This window comes from Seriola lalandi, unplaced genomic scaffold, assembly GCF_002814215.2.
Source record: "Seriola lalandi dorsalis isolate HSWRI2012SDOR001 ecotype SW California unplaced genomic scaffold, Sedor1 jcf7180002054689, whole genome shotgun sequence".
Taxonomy (NCBI): domain Eukaryota; kingdom Metazoa; phylum Chordata; class Actinopteri; order Carangiformes; family Carangidae; genus Seriola; species Seriola lalandi.
In genome coordinates, this window is record NW_019525242.1 from 1,662,708 (window position 1) to 1,683,484 (window position 20,777).

General features: G+C 42.2%; 1 protein-coding gene across 1 annotated transcript; it reads right to left on the reverse strand.

Annotated features, from left to right (window-relative positions):
* Window positions 1-675: 675 nt before the first annotated feature.
* cavin2a (caveolae associated protein 2a) lies at window positions 676-17,426 on the reverse strand. Its single transcript, XM_023423183.2, has 2 exons — window positions 16,728-17,426; window positions 676-4,622 (listed from the first exon to the last, which is right to left on the reverse strand). The coding sequence occupies exons 1-2, from the start codon at window positions 17,283-17,285 to the stop codon at window positions 3,768-3,770; spliced, it is 1,413 nt and encodes a 470-aa protein (XP_023278951.1). The 5' UTR covers window positions 17,286-17,426; the 3' UTR covers window positions 676-3,767.
* Between the last annotated feature and the right edge of the window lie 3,351 nt (window positions 17,427-20,777).

The window sequence follows — 20,777 nt, forward strand, 5'->3', positions numbered from 1 at the left end:
AACAATACATTTTCCCCATCAAATCATAAACTGTACCCGAGTGCAAATAGTCACTGCCTCAACAGCTACATTTTTTTTAAATCCAGAAACAGTCTCTCTGGATAGCCCACTTTACTGGATACTATATGGTTTTTAATATGGACTATCTCTTCTGTAGAGAATGGTTTCAAAGGAAACAGTTTACTGTCTTTCCTAGTAATTTTCAGACCAACTCCTGGAATGACAAGTTACTGTTTAAATAGAATTTTTCAAAGATTTGAGCACCAAAGATGAAATTCCTTTTATCTTAGTAGTAATGTGGTGGAGGCAGAAATCTGAGATGGATCTCAAATCCTGGGCAACCAGCATGTAAGCTATTTGTAGGGTTAGAAAGTACTACCCAAGTACATGAAAAAAAGTGTTATTTTGTGATCAGGGTGAAGCAGCCATTTATTGTGGCTCTGACCTCAGCACCTGTCTAAATTTTATATAAATCACTCTGAGTTGACAAGCTGTGTGGTGTAAGTAAGAGTTGAGCAACTGAACCATTCCCTCCACTGAGATTAATCCTCCACTAACCTGTTACCAACACTGTAGGTTTACTAGATCACTGTGACTTAGTCATTTCCAAACTGCTGTAATCACATTTATGTGAAATGTGACATTTATACTCAAATGAAGACCACAAACAAAATGTGATTGTTATAAAATCTTTATTGATGTATACAATACTAAATTTTGAAAGTAAATTCTGGAGGAGTACATTTTAAACACTCAAGTGGCAGGGGAATTTCTGCTATGAAGGAAACGTCTTTGGTTTAAGTGGTTAACTAAATGAACAGACTAAAAAATAAAAACAAATATGACATTAAACACAATATTACTACCTGTGCAGTAGGTATATGGTGTTTGAATTTTATAGCAAACCTCACATACGATCCAGATTTAACAGTGATTTTAACACAAATAAAAACAGACTTGTACACACATACACATGTCTAGATATTTATTTCTAGATATTAGATATATATCTATATATAAAGATAGATATATTTTTTTACATAAGCAGACATATCACCAAATTAACACAATTGCATAAGCAGAAATGCATCAAAGCCAGTCACATTTCAACCTCTACATTATAGAGAATGCACACATAAGCCTAGTGTTTGATCCTTTTTCAGTAATTTTATTTATACTAAGAATTAAAAAGAAGCCTGACTAAACACATTTAAAATAAATAGGTAACTAGTTGTTTTAAAATGATTTATGTCTCCTTACAGATCCAATTGAGCAGACTGGCAGGTTAACGTTTAGAACTCATGAAGCACTCGGAAGGCTTTGAATGCTTTACTTTCTCAAGTACTGTTGAAAATATTTCTGTTATATGCACTGTATTTTTTGTATTTACCAGACATCAGTTATAGGAAGTGATTTCCTTGCATAAGTTCAGATATAATAAAATATTGTGGGCACTATATTTTGACTTGAAAGAGTCAAGAATCTTTAGAAGCAGTATAATGGACGTGGGGTAAGTGAAACGGAGGTTTCCCTATCCTGCAGTGCCAGCATTTCATTCCTATACCCCCCTGAAACATATTTCAATTCTCACGGTCTAACGCTTTGCAGACACCTTTCTACCGAGTTGCACATATGCATGACGCACAGACAACTTGAACTTTCCAACAACTGACGTCCTTTCTCAAACTTCCCATCACCCACATCCTCATGCCCAGGAGCCTCTACTGGGGCAGAACACCTGTGGCTCCAGGGAGCATCTTCCTCTCTGTGCACAGTCTCGACATGCAGGCCAAGAGCATGAAAAATGGGCTGAGCAGTGGTCATCTGTCAAACCTAGGAGTGCTGTCCTCTGCCTTTATCCACTTCTGTGACCTCTATAGTATCTGGAGCCTTGGCACCTGGTATCACTTGCTAAATTATTTTTAGGGAGTTATGGCATTAGACATCTGTAACTAAGGCTGGTAAAGCACTTAACTATGTGCAATGAGAGGAAAGTCACTTTATAAAGACTTTAAGATATGACCTCCAAACATGAAGTTGATTATGACACATGTATTTCCACCTCCTTTAAACTCAATCATTCTCATTCTTTTTGTACTTGGTATCAAACCTTGAGTATGCCCTATAAAGTGATAGCTGCAAGGAATTCCTCAGAAGAGGGAAAAAAAAAACCTTTGGGCATGTTTTACTATCACTCTTATCTAAAAAACACGAGTCCATCCCATCAGGAGTGCATTTACGCATACCAGCCTGTGCAAGGTAAAGGCACTGCAGGAGTATGTGTGTGAATGTGTCTAGGTGGAGAGGCTTTAGTGGTGGTGTCCTGGTAAATGTATGTGAGATGGTGTTTTGTCTTAAACATATGAAACTGAGTAAACATTCCCCATGTAAGTTATGGATACCTGAAAGTAAAAGATGACTTATAAACACCCTAGTATCATAAAGTAATTCAAAAAAATTTACAGACACCACATTTACTGTGTAAATGCACACACTCATGGCAGTTATCATAAAGTTACCATTTACATTATGGTGTATAAGGTGTAAATACCCAGAGAGTAGTGTGCCTCATATAGTAAATGACAAAAATAATTCCTATACATACACATAAAGTTGCCCTGCAGAAAAGACAAAGGGCTGTAATATGCATCATTTAGCATGTCAGTATTAAAACCTGCAGGGTTATTTGTGTCAGTAAAATATCTCTCCAGATCTAGAGTAGCTTCTATGCTGCAGTGTCCTTCATTTGCATCAGTGTGACTGAACTCAAACATATTTCTTTTATCTTTCTAAGGAATATCAAAAAGGTGTCATTTGCTAGAACATTTTGACTATTTCAAATGATTCTATGCTATTCTACTTTTCAGCGATTCAAAAGGGTAACTGTTGGTGGTCAATTGGAAGTTACAGATTACTACAATATTACCATATGCAACTCATAGGGTACTCTAGGTAGTTCATCAACGATAAGGTTTGATTGGAAACAATAAACTGGCTCTCACTAGTGAAGTAACATACAAATTTGACGACTGCAGGTGAAGGACAGGAGACAAGACACAGCCACTCAGACTAGTGAAGTTAGTTAAGATCAGGGTGTTTTCAGCACAGGTCCAAAGAATTCTGTAAACAACCTCCAGTCCACTACAAAACACCCCAGGCCATGTTCACTGAAAACCTAGAAACTGCTCATTCCATCTCTTGCACAACCTGGCAACACACTGCCTCAATAGGCTGTGGGCAGCGTCGCTGCTGCCAAAGATTTACTATTTTTCACGAAAACTGCAAAGAACAAAGAGACTATTTGTCAGTGAGGAAGGGAGGTCCAGAGGCAGACAAACACAGCAGGAGGGTAGATAGTTGGCCCACCGCCCTGGAGATGAGCTGCTGTTGAGGTGGTGGGCACCAGTGGATGGGAGTGAGTTACGATGCACTGATGCAATGTTGCTTTCAACAACAACCAACTAGAGAGTTTACGAAGAAGAAGAAGGTGTAGCTGTTAACCTCATTGCTTATGCGGATGATGCGGTTTTCAGACGATGCTGGTGATGATCAAAGGCAGTGTTGGAGGAAAGGTCCAAGGATGGTATGATGATGGTATGATGTTAGGAGGCTGACAGTATGATTCTTGTTTATATGGGTGTTCATGACAACACAGGACTGTTTACAATGGAGGGATGATTTGCGCCTGCTGGGTGTTAATGTAAAAACTCGAGGAAGAAAAAGAAGAATGTGAAATTAGAATAGAAGCTCAGCAAAATCAAATCACATTAGGACACTTGCTGCACAGCAGTTGTTGCTGTAGGAATCTGGGCATCTGCTGCTGTCTCAACGGGGCTGTTGAGTTTCTCTTCATCTTCCTCATCATCTTCTTCCTCGCCAACATCTTCATCGTGCTCTGGCACTGCCAGGCCAGCACAACGATCACCATTAATCTCGCACTCGATGTTTGGTGGTTCTCCATTGAATGCCAGCTGTGCCTTCATGCTGTCTGGGGTGGAGGGGCTCAGCTTCTCCTGAATCTCCTCCACAACGCCTTCATGGGTGTGCACCTCCGCCAAGGGAATCTCACCATCTAAGCTTCCCAAAGGAGGAATCTCCACATGGGCTCCTTCCCCAGGTGAGCCCACGTCTTGTGTGGGGACCTCACCGTCTCTGACCTTCTTCACGTTGAAGGTCATGGGAGACACCTTGAATGAGGAGGACTTGGCAGTTGGGCTCTTGGGGTGGTTCGGGGTGAGGCTCTTCTTGAGTTTCTCACGCTTCTCCGGCGGCACAATCTTGGTGGTGATCTGGGTCACCTTCTTCTCAATGCTCTGGCGCGAAAAGGCCTTCTTGAGGCTGTCGACCTTCTTCAGGCTGGAGCGCTTGAATTTGTCAGCCCTTCTCTCATATGAGCGGGAAGTACCCTCCAGCATCTCTTCTTCCTCCTGGTGTAGTGCAAGCTCATCTTCCTCATCTGAGGAAAGGCTAATGGTCTGGAGAGCCTCCTCTTGGGCACGGATGCCGTCAACAGAGCCCGCAATAGATGGAGTGGGCCGGGTGGACTCTGCATCATACTGGCTTGGTTGCGGGGTCTTGAGGGAGTCCTTGACTAACAGACTGGAGGGAATCTCATTGTCTTCCTAAGAAGAAGAAGAAGAAGAAGAAAGAGAGAAGAAGATGGTTAAAAGGATGGCCATTTTGATCAGTTATAAAAAACATGACTGCTTGAACCAGGATTTCATTTCATGAAAATAAGGGGAATTCAAAGATATGTGATGATATGTCGATTGTAGTAAAAGCTTTGCAGCTTGCATTTCAACATCTTTGTCTCATTTAGTTATGGTCGAGGTTAGACTTTTTTTTTTTCTTTTACCAGTGCATTCAGAGGAATTCATGACACTGACGACTGAAGTGTAAATCCAAGCACACATTACCCACAAACACGTTAATGTATACTTCTGGCCATGGCCTTTAATACACTTTGACATGTTAGGTTGGTCTGGACTAAGGAAACCAGTTTCTGCATGCCTGCCCCGGTCGTTTCCTCAAGACATGTGAGGAATTTCACCTGTCTCTCTGCAGGAGTCACACACTTCTCTCCATTTTCACTGTTTTATGTCTTTCTGTGCCCCTCTGCCCCCCCCCGGAGGGAGCCATGTGAGTGCTTTTAGTTGTTGGTTGATTGCTGTGTAAGCATAATATATTCTCCTACATTTAATATGCTGTTAACCTCTGAACATGTACAGATCTATACAGTAAAATGACTTAAGATTTGAGATGTTGCATCTTGAGGTGTTTTACCTCATGATATGTCAAAACCAAACACCAGTGTCAGCCCCACTCACCCTCAGTACATGTTGGAATTACACACATTTTAATTACCAGTTGTTTCTGTGCATCATGCATGTAAGAATGAGCTTCCATTAAAGCATGCATGGCAGCTCTTACCTAGACATAGAGGTGCTTAAAGAGACAGGATGCCATAAGTAGTTGGGGGGCTGGCTACTCAATGCATGTTTCTTGGGATGTCATGAACAGATACTTAAGAACTGGGCCAACCAGATGATCTAGAAGAGTCCTGCCTCCTGTCCACACATCACTCGTCACCAATGGTGACTGAGGACAGTAGTATTATGGACGCAACCTGTCAAAGGAAACTTCTTCTAATTTTGACCCACTGTTGTATTTTTGAAGTGGAATAGTGGTGAGATGAAACGATATAGTGCCTGTGACAATTATAGCCTGTAGGATTTTATGTGGCAAAGAGACTGTGATTGACAACAACTACTGTTTCACCTCAACCTGATCCACAGGAGTTCACATCACTCCTTTAAGACACCTTAACAATATCATAGTACATGGACAGTTTTAAAGAAGTGGAAAGCCATGCAAAAAACCGTCCTGTTTTCCCCACCTTGCTGACACTTGATAACTCTCCCCTTGAGCTCAAACATGCAGGCATGATTCACAGTTCAGGTGTGTGCCAAGCATGTGTGGCATCTCCCAGCTAATGCTAATAAATCTGTTTTTACTACCTTAAGAACAGGGCCACATTTTCTGCTTTAAAGGGGAAGATAAGTGTTTCAGAACTTTAGATTACACAGCATAATATATGGAAGAGTTGGGCTGATTACATAAGGTTGATAAATTGCATAGTAAGTTTTTTTTTAATGTTCCTCATTATAGGTAGCACTTGTAAAAGATGAAAGAACTGCTTTTCTGAATATGTGTTTATTTAACAACACCACCAACAACCACTAGAGGTATGTCATTCATCCTAAAAAAAAAAAAAAATGATGCACTCTGGGGTTTGTAACTCGAAATCCAAAAACACAAAAGGTAGCACCTTGGGGAACAGCTCTGGTTACCACCACCTCTCATTCGGTTCAACAGTAATCCCTCCCTTTCAGTTTTGTTCTCCGTAGCTCCCGCCTGTCATGTCTGAATCAGCAGTGTCTGAATGCCCCATTTTGCTGTTGGTCTGACCCTGCACCACACCCACAGAGACTGTGTGGATCCGAACATGTTCGTGCAAACTCAGATCAGAAAGTCAGGAACTGTGTGAGTGATAGCCTTTGTATGAAAAACACTAGAGATTCTGGAGGAACACCAGAGAGGGTGGCTCTAGTTGGATCAGACATCATGCTTATCTCCCTCTTCAGATGAAGTTAAACAGTTTTATCAGCATCAAATGTGAGATAAGGTTAAAACACTCAGGTATCTGACCAGTCATGATTAGAAAATCACAGCTAATATAGCCTCTCCTGACCCTCAGTGGAACGTTCCCTTATGTGCATATATATATATATATATATATATACACACACACACACACACATATATACACAGAATAATCTTCCCTAATCTTCTCTGGTTGTTTGATGATGTGAAGGTTTCTAAAAGATTCTATCTTCACACCCCTGCTCCAGTCTGGGCATGTCATAGACTTTCTGATTTGGCTCAAACATGTTTGATATAATCAGTGTGGGTGCTGGGGCACATGGACGGCAGCATCTGAGAAACTCAAACACCTTTGAATGAGAACTGAACCCTCCTAAATACTGTACTAAACCTGCTACAGTAACACAGTTTGAAACGTTTTATTGTTTAATTCATGAGTTAGTCTTTTTTCACAGTCTTGATTTAATGCAGCTCTTTTTCTGCATCTTTTATTTGGTTTAACTGGTGAAAATGCCGCTTATGTGTTTGGCTGCTCAAAGAGTAAAACAGTGTGAAATGAATGTGTCTCCAGTTTAACTCCACAAAATCTTGGCAGGCAAACTATGACAAACAGAGTTTCCCTAAATACCATTTGACCCAGGTCTGTCCTCTGTGTGTGTGTGTGTGTGTGTGTGTGTGTGTGTGGGTGTGTGTGTGTGTGTGTGTGGCCTTCACATTCTGGTATGTCTCTCTTGGGAACCCCGTTATTTAATGTGCCCTCTAAGGAAGCACTCATTAGCCACTGAGAATGTGATACAGTATATGTGTGTGTGTGTGTGTGTGTGTGTGTGTGTGTGTGTGTGTGTGTGTGTGTGTGTGTGTGTGTTTGAGTGTCTGTTTGCCTTTGTGTATGGGCAATTGTGTTTGGGCATGTAGGACATAAACTATTTTTTTTTAAAAACGGTTTAAGAGAACAAGATGAAAGAGAATTGAAATAAATTTGGACGGAACCAAAAAACAAAGTTAATTTAATTGTGACTGCAAGTTTACTGTAATTAACGCAGGGCACACACTTCAAAGAGATTCTCTACAAACGCTTATATAATGGAGTTCAATATCTTATTTAAGACTTGCATGCTGCACTTGCTATCTAATTGCAAGTCCTGCAAGGTGTTACAAAGCCAGAGCTTATTTAAGTCAGCACTCCAGAATCTCATGCTCTATTCAAACAGAGAGAGAGAGAGAGAGAGAGAGCGAGATAGAGAGAGAGAGAGAGATCAGGGCTGGGCGTCGCAGCTGATTGAAAGAGCTCAGATGGGCTCATGTTCCTTTGTGAGTGTGTATTTCTGTTTATAGCAAGTGTGTTATGGAACCCTTTACTGTTTCTTTAGCATCTCTTCTCTCTCCTTTGTTTATATTATCTGTACTTGCATCAGCGCATCTGTATCATACTTAGGACTGAGCTACATGGTTGAACTCTCTACTCTCTCTTTCTCATATATATATATATATATATATATATATATATATATATATAAATAATGTAATATATGTACTTTATTTCTGTGGTGTACACTGCAGTTTTGCATGTACCCAGTTATATGTGTGTGTGTGTGCGCATGCACGTGTGTGTGTGTGTGTGTACCTCCGGGGGACTGCTCCAATGAGAGGGTGCACCACCATCACCGCCACCGCCATCACACACAGAAATGCACATGTGCACACCTTTGCTATTCTCAAACCCCTGCAATTACTTTTGTACAGAAAGAGAAATACAAGAAGCTTAGTTTAAATAAAAGAGGGAGACGAGACTGATGTGCAGTCTTGATGCTTTTTATTGATTGTGATCAGACTTTGTTGTAATGCAACAATTTAAACAAAGAGCTAAAGATAAAGCCCTGTCTCTGAACATTCTCCTTTTTTCTCTTAATTTCCTCCTCCCGCTCTGCCTTTATTCCCTTAATTTGCCTGTTATCTTTGTCTGTAATACAAACTACCTCATTCAAAATGACCACACAAAACACAATCCCTTATTCTACTGTCCCTGCACCCTCTGCCCCACACATCGTTCCATCCACTCAAGGAACAATCGCACTACAGTGTCCACCTGCAACTCCAGGTTGTACAAATGCAAATGTACAATGTTGCCTTTTATCTGCATATGTTTTCATTACAGTACATCTCTCCTATTACAGCGCAGCGAGCCGTTTTACTGTTCACCCCTTACCCAGCTTGTTATATAACATCACACAACCCCCATTCCAATGTGCATGAAGAGCCATCTGTGGACGGAGGAAGGACATAAGGAAGGAAGGAAAGGAAATGGAATTCTGCAATTTGACATTTGACTGATTTAACACAAAACACGATAAACTCTCAATGCACTCTGCAGTGTACCGGAGTGATGTCTAAACACACTGCCTTGCACTAATGAATATGCATGCATACCACAGACCGTACAGATACATACAGACATTGTAAACATATAAAACTCCTGTCAAGATTGTACCCCAACACCACACCACCGTACCAAGTACGCTCAAACTGCCACAAACATTACAATTCCTAGTATCATAAATATCTCCTCAGCAACTTCATGCCAATTCTTGGCCTATTACCCATAAAGCTTTGCATAACAAGTTAGGGCATTCTTTCCCATCCCCGCCCCTCCCATATGTGCCTCACCAAAAGAAAACACGGCATGTTTACTGGCCTCACAAGCTTGTGAAATCGCACAAACACAATAACCAATTGAGGCGCGATGTAATGCTGACATATTGGTAGGATGTAGATCATAGCAATTCTAGAGAGGCGGCCATTATTCCTCATGACATAAATGATGATGTTGGACGTCTGAAAAAACGTGTTCTCTCAACTCATAAATTACAGGATAGCAGTCTGCGCACTTTGGATGATTATAGGTCTCATGTTCTGTAATATGAGCTCTCCAGTTCTCATAATGAATTTCATACATGGCATTAATGTTGACTGTGATAACCTAATGGTTGACTGGACCGTTGAGATCTTTGTCACCTACTGTACTTCCTCTACATCAAACAGATTCCCTTCTTGTCTTGCACAATCCCTCCACATGAATGATGAATGATCAGCTCAACGTTCCTGCATATTTACAGTTGTAGTTTTTCCGGTTGCTCCATGGCTTTGTTAATCTCCTGCAGCTCTTTTGTTTAAATCTCCCAGGATCCTCCTTCAGACATAGCTTCAGCACAATCCAAAAGTTTGCATATCAGAGCCATTGTTTGATAAGGGCTGTGCAGAGATACCATGAGCCTTTTTGATAAGGCTACCACCAATTGTCACAATGTTTACTCCATATGGAGGTCAACGAGCATGAATGTCTGCAGAGAGGCCAGGAAGTCATCGTGTTATCGCAAGACATGTTGTATTTTTATGTTTTATTCAAGAGCAGAGAAATAAGAACACTGAGAGCCAAAATGGCTATTGTTTCCCTCTTTCCTGCCATGGATGTAGTGGCCTCGGTCAAGGGATTGGATGGACACTGGGGTTTCAGAAGTCAAGCACGAGCATGTAGACGGAGTCCTGAAGTCTAATGCCAGAGAAAATAAGGGAGGTGATAGGAGTCAAAAGAAGATAGCTGGTTTCAATTTTTTTAACAACAGGATAGGACCAAGAGCTCCATTGGCAGGACACCAGCACCACAACTCCCTGCACTGTTCTTTAACCATTTCAATTACTCTGTCGACAACGTGTCATGCTGTGTGAGTGTGAAAAAAATAGAAAAACATCAACAGAAAACATGCAAGTAAGAATCGAGTGTGAGGGTTGGGATGTCTTTCTTAAATCCTGCGGCACAATGAAAAACATGTTAAATATGTGCTCTTGGCAATGCTGAAGACAAAGATGTGCAATGCATCATGGGAAACTAAACCATCCTAAAAGGCTACTGCCTTTATTTGTCTTTGCATAAACACTTTTGTTGTATTGTCCATATTCCTTTGTAAAAACTTCAATTTAGGGAATTTTACCATCAACCTTTAGTTCATGGCAAATCAAACAACAGCAAAAATCAACCTGACTAGTCTGCCCAGCCAGCGTGCCCAAACACACAATACAAGTCTGTTGTGGAAGCACACTAAGACTCTCTCATCATCACTTCTCTGTGTTATTATAGCTGTTAAAACTAGTATTTTATACCTGAAAGCTGCAGCTACAAACTTGCCTTTGCCTCAGAGACTGAAACAGTTCAGCAGACCTGTCAAACCTGAATGTGACATCAGGCAGAAAAAGACTTAAGGTGAAACTTCCCCATCTACATGCACGTATTTGGCCCACACAGTTTGCAAGCGCAAGTATACTCTCCTATCCAAACTCACTCTTCACTGTCAGTCTTTTTTCCTCTGCCCATCTCTTTTCTCTCCATAGTTATCTCTCCTTTGCTCTTCTCCCCTCATTAGTTTCTGTTTTCTGACAACCTGGAGGATTATGTGAGGTACTAATCCCAAAGCAAAAATAAGAATGACAACAAAGCAAGAAGCCATGCTGTAAACAAACATCACTGTTCATTTAAAAAAAAGTGTGCCTTAAAGGCTGCACAGCCGTGTTAAGACTATTAACACAGAGACGATTCTTAATCTTTGGAGTCTTGCATCCGACTGACTTTTCTATAAATGTTTAAAATCTCACTGTGGAGGACAAAATGTATGAAAGTCGCTGCTTGTGTCTTGGTGGTCACCGGTAGTGCTTTTCTCTATAAAGTCCAGGCATGTTTACGTGGTGAACATATTATCAAACAACATACGTAGCAAGTTACATAATGGGCCTTTGTCATTGCAGTCATTGTGAATTGTCATAGGTACAAAAGCACAAGTGTAATTAACTTAATTAAGGACTGAGCTCCATTCAGTGTCACAATAAGCCACTTCAGAGAGCCTGCAGGCTGGAACTGGATGAATGCAGTCATCGTTAGCTGTGCGTATGGAGCTGTATTTCTCCTACTATGGCATGACAAAATGTCTGCCATAAATACGGTCTATTATAATCTTATTTCATCCCCGTTTAACAGGGATATTCGGGCTATTGTTCTCTATCCAAGAGCTGCCAGTCATTTACACTTGACAACTAACGAGCTAGCTGCTAGCGAAAATGACATGATGCAATCAGCTAGACTCTTAGTCTAAAGGTGCCTTCACACAGCTCCAAAGCCTCCACACCCACAAGTACAAGTACAAGTACATGTGTGTCCATGTACACACAGGTAGAATCAGAAAATCAGATAATGTGTTTTTCTACAGATGCTGGACTAATAGCTTCAGTAGCTAGCCTAGTCCTGTCCTTAGTTCTTAAAGTTAACACACTCTCCAACTCTAAATAAAGCCCAGAATGTAGGCTCACCGGTGGCTAACAATAGCAAGCTAGTTAAGTCAACTTTGGAATAACTTCTTTGTGTATTTTCTCCTCTTTTTGTGGAAGCTATAGCCACATCCCAGGACTGTCTCTGAGCACTGACATGAAGTTGAAATCAACTGTCCCAGCAAACTCCTGGTCACACAGTGAACAAACCGCTCTGTCATTATGTCAAAGTACTGAAAGATTACAGGGATTACTAAAAAGAAAGTAGCTAAAACATACATTTCAAACTGTAATCCTCTACGCTTCTCACCGCTGAGACAAACATTGCCGTAACGCAGCCCTTCACTTTCAGTTACTATAGTCAGCACAAGGTCCAGGATCACAATTCAATTTCTGTTGTTGTAATTTCCGTAGATTTTGTTTCTCTTACTTCCACAGAGGCAATACTGGAATAAGTTACAGAAACAACCATGTTACTTAAAGTTAGCTAGTAGCTGCCCTATTATTTTAAACAGGTTAAAGCCCCTACATGATTGAATGCAGTGAAACACCTCGCATTGCTCTGGGCTATAGAGCTGGTGCAATATATTATCTGTTAGAGTGGGACACTCTGCAAATCTCAGCTGTAGCCTGCAGCCAGTAGCCTGCTCCAACCTGTGGAGACGGATACAGTTTTATCATGGGAGACTCTACCGCGAACACATGCAACACACTCCGCAATACACTCTGCAATACACCCTCTAATACACCCTCTAATAAGACTCAAATATCTTATCACCCCTGAACGTACCATGTTTGGGAGGAAGCTAGCTGAATAAGTATTCAATATTCAAGTTTAACCCTTAACTACTCAGCTGATATTTTATTTTCTTGTAGTCAAGGTTCAGTTTGTGTCACTTCTGATCTGTATGCAGATAGGAGCCCGAACACTGCTTAGTCATCAGACCATTATTTAGTATTAATGAACTCCAAATTACCGATCTTTGTGTCATCAGGCTACAGTAAAGGGCGAGGCTGGGAACAGAATTACCAGTTTGTCCTCCATCTTAGAGTATGAACAGTATGAGCGCACTTTACTTCCTGCTGCTGAAAGCTAAGATTAAGTCTCAACCTTTGGTCAGGTGTCAGTATATAAAAGCTCGATGATGACCGGTGGCATAGCAAAAATAATGGCAATGACTAAAGTTAAGCCAGTCACTCAAAACCATTGTGAGCATCTTCTATAGAATGACACGTCGGGATGTGGTGATGGATGGAAACGCTTCGCAAGCTGGAAAGTTGACAATTCTTTATAACTTATTAAATGAGTAACAAAATGTAGAACTGAACGATGGGAAACAGAGGAATCAACAATCGAGAACAACGACACGTTCCACTCCGGCTCCAACAGCACGACTTCCAGCAACAAAAAGCAAGTTGCAGTCCATGTGTTTACTTTGGCTGGGGAGTATATTTCTCTTTCCTTGCAATGTGATATGAGAGCTCCTTGATAGTGTGTAAGAGCTCTGACTGTCGTCACTCTCTGCCTCCCTGCGATTAGTGATCCCAAAAACACCAGACAGCCACCGAACATCCTCTTCCCATCCCACCAAGAGTCACACAACTCCCTCATCCCTGCTGAACATCTAGCAAAGACTCTGAATCAGGCCCCACATGTGCGAGGGAACAAATTAAATTCTCACAGCATTCAAATTCAGTTTGCCATTGTGGTCGACTTGTTTGTTGTGATGAAATTCCACTGTGAAATAAACACAGATGGGGAGATTAACATCCACTCAGAAATAAAGGACTTCTGTCGCAGGGAATTTAATTTGAAAAGTACCGTATTTCATGTAGCAGGCCACAGCGATGCAAATAAGATAAGTTATAAGATCTCCAGGGGAGACTGTTGATTTTTTAAACACTCAGGTAAAAGAGCCTTTGAAATTAATCTATATGACAAATAATAGAAAAAGCAAACACAACACAATATATTTCACCTTTCCAAACAGCAATTACCAAAACAGTCTCTAAACTGTACACAGTGGGATCTCAGGTGGCTGGGAATTGTGTGTTTTGCATGTGTACATGAGTGTGTGAGCTGCAGGCCTGGAGAGGGGAGGGCCATATGGAGACAGGAAAAGCACTGGTGCACAAAAACAAACAAACTAAGGGCCAACCAGCGGTAATTACGTCCTCATTAGTCCTCGTTATGCACAGGAACGCAGCAGAGCGGCAGACAGCGCTGTCATTTCTGACCAACTGTGTCCAAAGCTTGGAGCTAGTATAGACTCCTGCTCTATGCAACAGAGAGCGTTTACCCAGAAGCCCTCTGTGTTTCCACCTCAGCTAGCACGCACTGAGTGATGAGTGGTTTGGATCAATTTTGTCAAGTGGGGAGGAGGAGGAGTAGGAGGAGGAGGGCCCCACGGCCAATAGCTACAGGACTGGCATAGTAGAGTTTGGCTCTCGGTGGGTGTGCCGCAAATGTGCGATATCAAAGAGTACAGCGAGGAGTGCAGCATGTAGTGCTCGGCGTAGTTTCAGGGAACCAGGACAGGTGGCTTGGACTTAGACAGAAAAAGTGATCACATGCAAGTTGGAGTTTGTATAAAAAGACAAAAAAACAGAAGGAGGGAGTAATGTGAGGCATGAAAAATGGCTGGCCATTTGAACATGACCCAAAACATACCAGACAAGAAAATTAGAGGACAGCAGCAGGTGGAGAAAAATCAAGAAAAAGACACAATACTGGAGGCGAAAAATGAAATGAGGTGAGGCAGAAAATGATGGACACAGAAAAGAGTCAACACAGGAGATGGAACAGAGGCTGCACTTAGTTCTTTTATTTCCCGCTCCCCTCAGGCATGCCGAGTCTCATTTACCAGCTCAGTAACTGCATACACCTGACCCAACACATCAGCATGACATCCAATAGGCAAGTTGCACGCACACACATGATGCACACACACACACACACACCCTTAAGGTCACACCTGGCCTTCTTCCCCGTCTAATGCTCTGCTCTTAGTTTGACTGAAAACTAGAAGAAAAAAATCTCAGGACTAAGATCAGCACTTTTAACATGATGATATAGAAACTTTTAATTATACTTTTAAACACTGTAATAATGTTAATTTAATTAGGTATAAAACACTAGCAGCACTGTCCACTCTCACTATCCCTCGCTTCTAGCACATAAAAAAAGTGACAGAGGATGCACTTAAAATCGATCGGCGGTGCCTCGCCCACAGACACACAGAGCCACCTTGTACAGGGGAAGGTCTTGGCACCTGTTGCATTTGAACAACAGAGCCTCAGTACCTGGGAAACCAGATAACAACGACAGTTAAGAGCTCTGAGCAGCTCTGGTTGTGTCAACAATACCCCCCCTTTTCGCTGCCTGGGCACACTCATATGCAGTTGCTCAGACGCACCCACACACACACACAGATAAGCATGAAAAACCATGCACAAAATGTACTCAGAGACGCCTCAATCAGTGTTTTTTTTGGGTTGAGTTTCATCTGCTTGATTAATAACCTCAGTTTAACAATACAAGTTAAAGTTAAGGTCTATCTTGTGTAAGCAGAAGACATTTCAGCAGTATTGAGATAAGTGAGGAGTGGGTTATGTAATGATATTCCTCCCGCTTTCACTTATAATTTCCTGGGGAAACTGGGAAGTTTATCATTTTTTCAGTGTCAGTCTAGAGTTTTACCCTCAAAGGTGTGATGTGGCAGTTAAAGTGGTAAATCCATGCAAAAGCCATCTGTCTGTCTGAATTATGACTGTGGGGTGTAAACAGATCCAGTCAAAGTCAGTGTCTGAGCCCTCCTCTATTATCCTCTGTAGCTCCATTCCCAGACACACCCTTCGTCTCTCTCTCTGACACACACACACACACATGCTCACACACACACAGAGGACATGACAAGGAAGAGATTCATATGCATGTGTATTTGTTAAGATCTTAACTCATGTTCAAGCTAAGTAACCAGATTACATTTTGCATTTTGTTGTAATGGTCTGTTCTTGGAGGTGTGTTTGAAATGTATTTACAGTCACAAAACAGCAAACAGCTCTCCACATCACTCTACAGGCTGCTGAAGTCCTGTCCAATACGTCTTAAGTGTTGAAAATGGAATAAAGTGCTATACCTGCAGCGTATCACGTGTCATGGCCAACCAGGCATATTAAAACATGTGCACACATCCAAACACTCCCATTATTGCAGTCAAATATGAATGCAAATATGACTCACACACACACACACACACACACACACACACCATTAGAATGAAAAGTTCATAATGCAAATGTGTGCTATGAAAAAAAATATAACATGCCATAAAGGCGTAGTCCAGGCGTTTAATATTGCACTTTATAGTGGTCTCAAGAGACACATTTTAAAAAGTATGATAAAAGTGGAAAGAGCAGCAGCTCTATGAGTCAAGCTCCGAGAGCTCCATTTCCTGCATCTCCCATGATAAAAGATTTTTCATTAGATCAAGTTGCCTAAAAATTACGACTTTTTCAAAACCCCTCACCTCCACTTTGTATTGCAGGCTTTAGCCCAAAACGAGATTAGTCAGTTGACTCCAGCAAGGTTCAAACCAGAGCCGCAAAAGACATTACACAACCTGCCACAGATGGAGTAGCACTCCTCCTGAAGATTAAAGTGCCCCTTTAAAACTCCTACAGTAGGCTATAACACAGCAGGCTATTGGCTGTAATACTTTGAATCAAAGGTGGTGTTTATGTTTTTCACTCACCTGGAAAATGAGCACTTTGAAGTGGTTCCTCTTCAGCAGGTGGTTGTGGTTGGCCTCCAGCTTCTTCACCTGGACCGCCTGTTTGTCCATGCGCTCCTTCACATCCTTCAGGTGGCCGCTGACTTTACGGGAGCGCTCCAGCAGCTTGCTCACGCTGTTGGAGGTGCTGATGTGGGTCTTGGACAGACGGGTCACGTCCCCCTGTACGACCCTAACGGCGCCCTCCAAGTCGGCCTGCCGCTGCTCCATCCGCTGCTGGTTGTCCTGCACCGCCTCCAGCATGTTCACCAGCTTGTCCAGCAGCGCCACCACGGTGATGGCGCTCACCTGGCCGCGGTCCACGGGGCTGCCCGGCGCGGCCGCGCTCGGGCTGGTGGGAATTTTAAAGCCAAGCCGGGAGAGGGTGTTGGCAGGGGTCGGGGAAGAAGGGGCGGAAGACGGGCTGAAGCTCGGGGTCAGGATCTCCGTGTTTTCGGGCTGCTGCTGCTGCTGCTGCGGGATGGTGTGAGTGCTGCCCGAGATGCTGCCGGGCTCGGCGTGGGACGCGTCGTCTTCCATGGTTCACAGGTGGTCAAATGTCCCCGCTTTGATGGGATGATTCACCCAAACTCAAATAGCTGAGTCGCACTTTCACTGGCTCCGCAGGTGCTTCTGTCACGCGCTCCAGCCGAGGAGTAAAGTTGGTCTGTTTTACTTCTTGGAGTTGTTTCGACATCCACGCCCCTTTCTATCTCTGCCTCTCTGTGCTGTGAACTCTCAAAACACCTCCCCTGCAAGCCAAAGGGAGGGGCGTGGTTGCTATGGAAACCGCGCAGGCCTAGCCCTATTGACAGAACAGAGGTAGAGTTGGTGTGTGAGTGTGTCCTTCCTTGTAGGCTTGCTTGCTTGCTTTGCGGTGTGTTTTCAGTGTAGGCTGACTGCTGACCACTCCTCTCTGTGCCTGCCTGGCAAAACATGTGTAAAGGATACTTTTGTTTACTGCACTATGATTTTGTATTGTACCAAATTGTAATGAATTGGATTGTAGTGTGTGTGTGTGTGTGTGTGTGTGTGTGTGTGTGTGTGTGTCACAAAACAATAAAACAACAATGAAACTATGAGACAAATCAGTCAGGCCTGTGTTTTTTGTAAGTTTCAGGAACCAAGATAAATGGACCATATTTTCTTTACACCCTAGTCCAGTGTGCGTTTGTTTGTGTGTGTGTGTGTGTGTGTGTGTGTGTGTGCTTACATGTTAGCATATAGCTGGGTGTGTGTGCACTGTGTGCGGCCCTTTCCTCTCCCCTCTTGTTTTTGAGCCCCCATGTCATGGCATGGGGCACACTGACATGGAAATGTGGAAATCCCTGTTTCAACAATGAGCTCATCTGTGCCCTGGCACGGTGCCCTGGCCTACCTCTCTCTCTCTCTCTCTCTCTCTCTCTCTCTCTTTGTCACCATCATTGTAAATGTTTTATTCACAGTAACGCAATCACTCTTTCAACCATGCTTTAAAATCAAATAAATAAGTTGTGTTTAACAGGAATGTGTCAATGTGTTGCAGCAAGAGTGGCTGGATTTATCTGAGAGAAGAAGAATGTGTGTTTATCTGTGTGATTAATTCCCTCACAGAAAACCTCCTGCATCAGAGCTATGACAAGAATCTATTTTATCACCGCAGACTACGGAAAGCATTCAAACCCACACCTGAGTTTTATTGGATTCTGCCTGATATGGAAAAGGCTTGGTCATCCACCATCTCATCTAAAATCAATACCAAGTATTCACACCCCTAAACTGAGGTTAGGTTTTCTGCAACCTCTACTTGTAGCTTATGTACACACAGAAAAGACACACCTTAGAACAATGTGATAGTACAGGATGTTGGCAGAGTGTACAGTCTGCCTCAAATTCAAACCACATGAAAAAAAGCATCTATTTTTAAATTGTGTTGTTGTTTCACAGTGTTGGCTGACGTGATTTTGACCAGTTTTGCAGCCCTCAGATTTGTTGCAACAATTCATATGTTTCCGCTTCCTTAAAGGAATAATTCCACATATTGGGAAGGACTTATTTTGCTTTCCCACTGAGACTTAGAGGAGAAGAGATGTTTGTTACATAAATATAAAGCCATAGCTAGTTAGCTTAGCTTAGCACAAAGGCTGGAAACAGCTAGCCTGCTTCTGTCCAAAGGTAATAAAATACGTCTACCAGCATCTCATCAGCATGTTATGTCGTATTTGTTTAATCAATACAGAGGCCAAAGTGTAAAAATGACTCAATGGGCTTTTATGGGGTGGGGGGGTGGGCAGACTACTTCTTGGTCCGGTGCAGGAACTTTAACACTTTCTGTAAATAAACAAGATATGTTAATTCTGGAGCTTTATAGGCCACATACACATTAATACATTTAAGCATCACTTGTGCAACGATTTGGCCTGGTGTCCAACACTACTCCGGAAATTTCAAGCACCTAAAAGGGAGACTTTTGCAAATGCTGCTGTCCCAGTTTTAGTTTGCATTTTAGACAGAAACTGACACCTTTGGAAACTACAATACAGACAATCGCAGACACCCCTGCTTGCTCCCTGTTTGGCCCTGATCACAATGGACATGGACAACTGAATACAAGCGTTGCTGACCTGGTTGTCTTTGCTAGCAGCTGCGGTACAGTTAAATTCTGCGTTTTATCATGTTACAAATGCCTTTGCTGTTCCTCATTCGTATTATTTTCTGCAACTAACCAACTGCATAGACAATCTGCTTCCTGTTTACACTGGCACATGTATGTGAATGGTCATGTGATATGTGTTTGCGGGTGTGCTAGTGTTAACGAAGACAGTTTTCTTTTTTAAAATGAAAACGTATTCGTGTGGACGCAGCCTTCGGAGCTGGTAGGTGGGTACGAGAGTCATATCTATCTTCTCATCTTGTTCTTGGCAAGAAAGCAAATGAGCGTATATCCCAAAGTGAAAACTATTTAAGGACGTGAGAACCACAGCTTGTTATTTTTCTGTTTCAGCTCCATCTCTCCACCAGCTATATACAGTATGTATTCGAGTGCTCTTCACAGATTCTCTCATGTCAACGTTCAAGACTAACACCTTTTCTTGAGGTTACTCGCTCAACAAGCTTCAAAGCTGTCACAGTAGAGTGGAAGTGCTCGACACTCACCCAAACAAATTTCCTCCCTCCTCTAACTCAAAAACCTCAGTGTTTCTCTGCTCCGCTCTCTCTCGCTGCTTCTCCATGGAGACACACACTTTTGTCAACATAAAAGTGCGACCTCCCGTTCCTAGCATTTGAACTCTGACTTTTCCCACTTTCACCCATGGGATAGAGTGGAGGGAATGACGCTCCCATCCTGTCATTCTTCCAGCTGTCCCCCTCTTTTCCTTTCCGTTGCTCCCCCTGTTCTCCATCCCTCCCTTTCCCCCTTTATCTTCCTCTCTCTGTAACTTTTCCTCTGCTTTCCTGAATCCCTCCACTGTTCCTGATGGTCTGGTACATGTTTCCCTCATTCCCAGTGTTGTGTCAAGGAATGTTGTCTTTCCCATGCCTATTTTATAACAACACTTCCTATTTGTTTAAGGATTAATTTTGCCATTAACATCCCCTCAATGCACACAGCAGAACGTACAACAAAAACAATGGTGTCATGCACACAAGCTGATAGAGAATGAGTTCAAAAAAGGAGCTAGCGGATGGACAATCTTTACAAGTCCGCTTGAAGAAGTGGACGTATTCGCCCTCTGGAGGTGAAGAAATGCAAGTGCGTGACCTAAATCTCACAGCTGAGTCACGGTTGAATTATACATTTGTAAATCAGAACAAAAGCCAAGAGGATCTTTATCTAACTTGAATCATAACACAAGTATCTCAGTATTCTGTTAGAGGTGATTATGATTGACTCCCTTCAATGATCTTATTTTCTCTTTTTATTGAACGTCACAGTCACAACCTGAGTTGGTAATTTTCACATTTTGCTAAACCAAATTTCCATAAATCAAATCTTCTTCTGTTAAACAAAAAAAATCTCTAGAAAACCAATCATGGCTGAAGCTGCTGCAG

What these genes read in the sequence shown, in the direction of transcription:
- cavin2a (XM_023423183.2), bottom strand. Translation starts at nt 17,285, where the DNA reads ATGGAAGACGACGCGTCCCACGCCGAGCCCGGCAGCATCTCGGGCAGC. An exon ending in TCAAAGTGCTCATTTTCCAG is followed by an intron (nt 4,623 to 16,727) that starts GTGAGTGAAAAA and finishes TCTTCTTCTTAG; the next exon opens with GAAGACAATGAGATTCCCTC.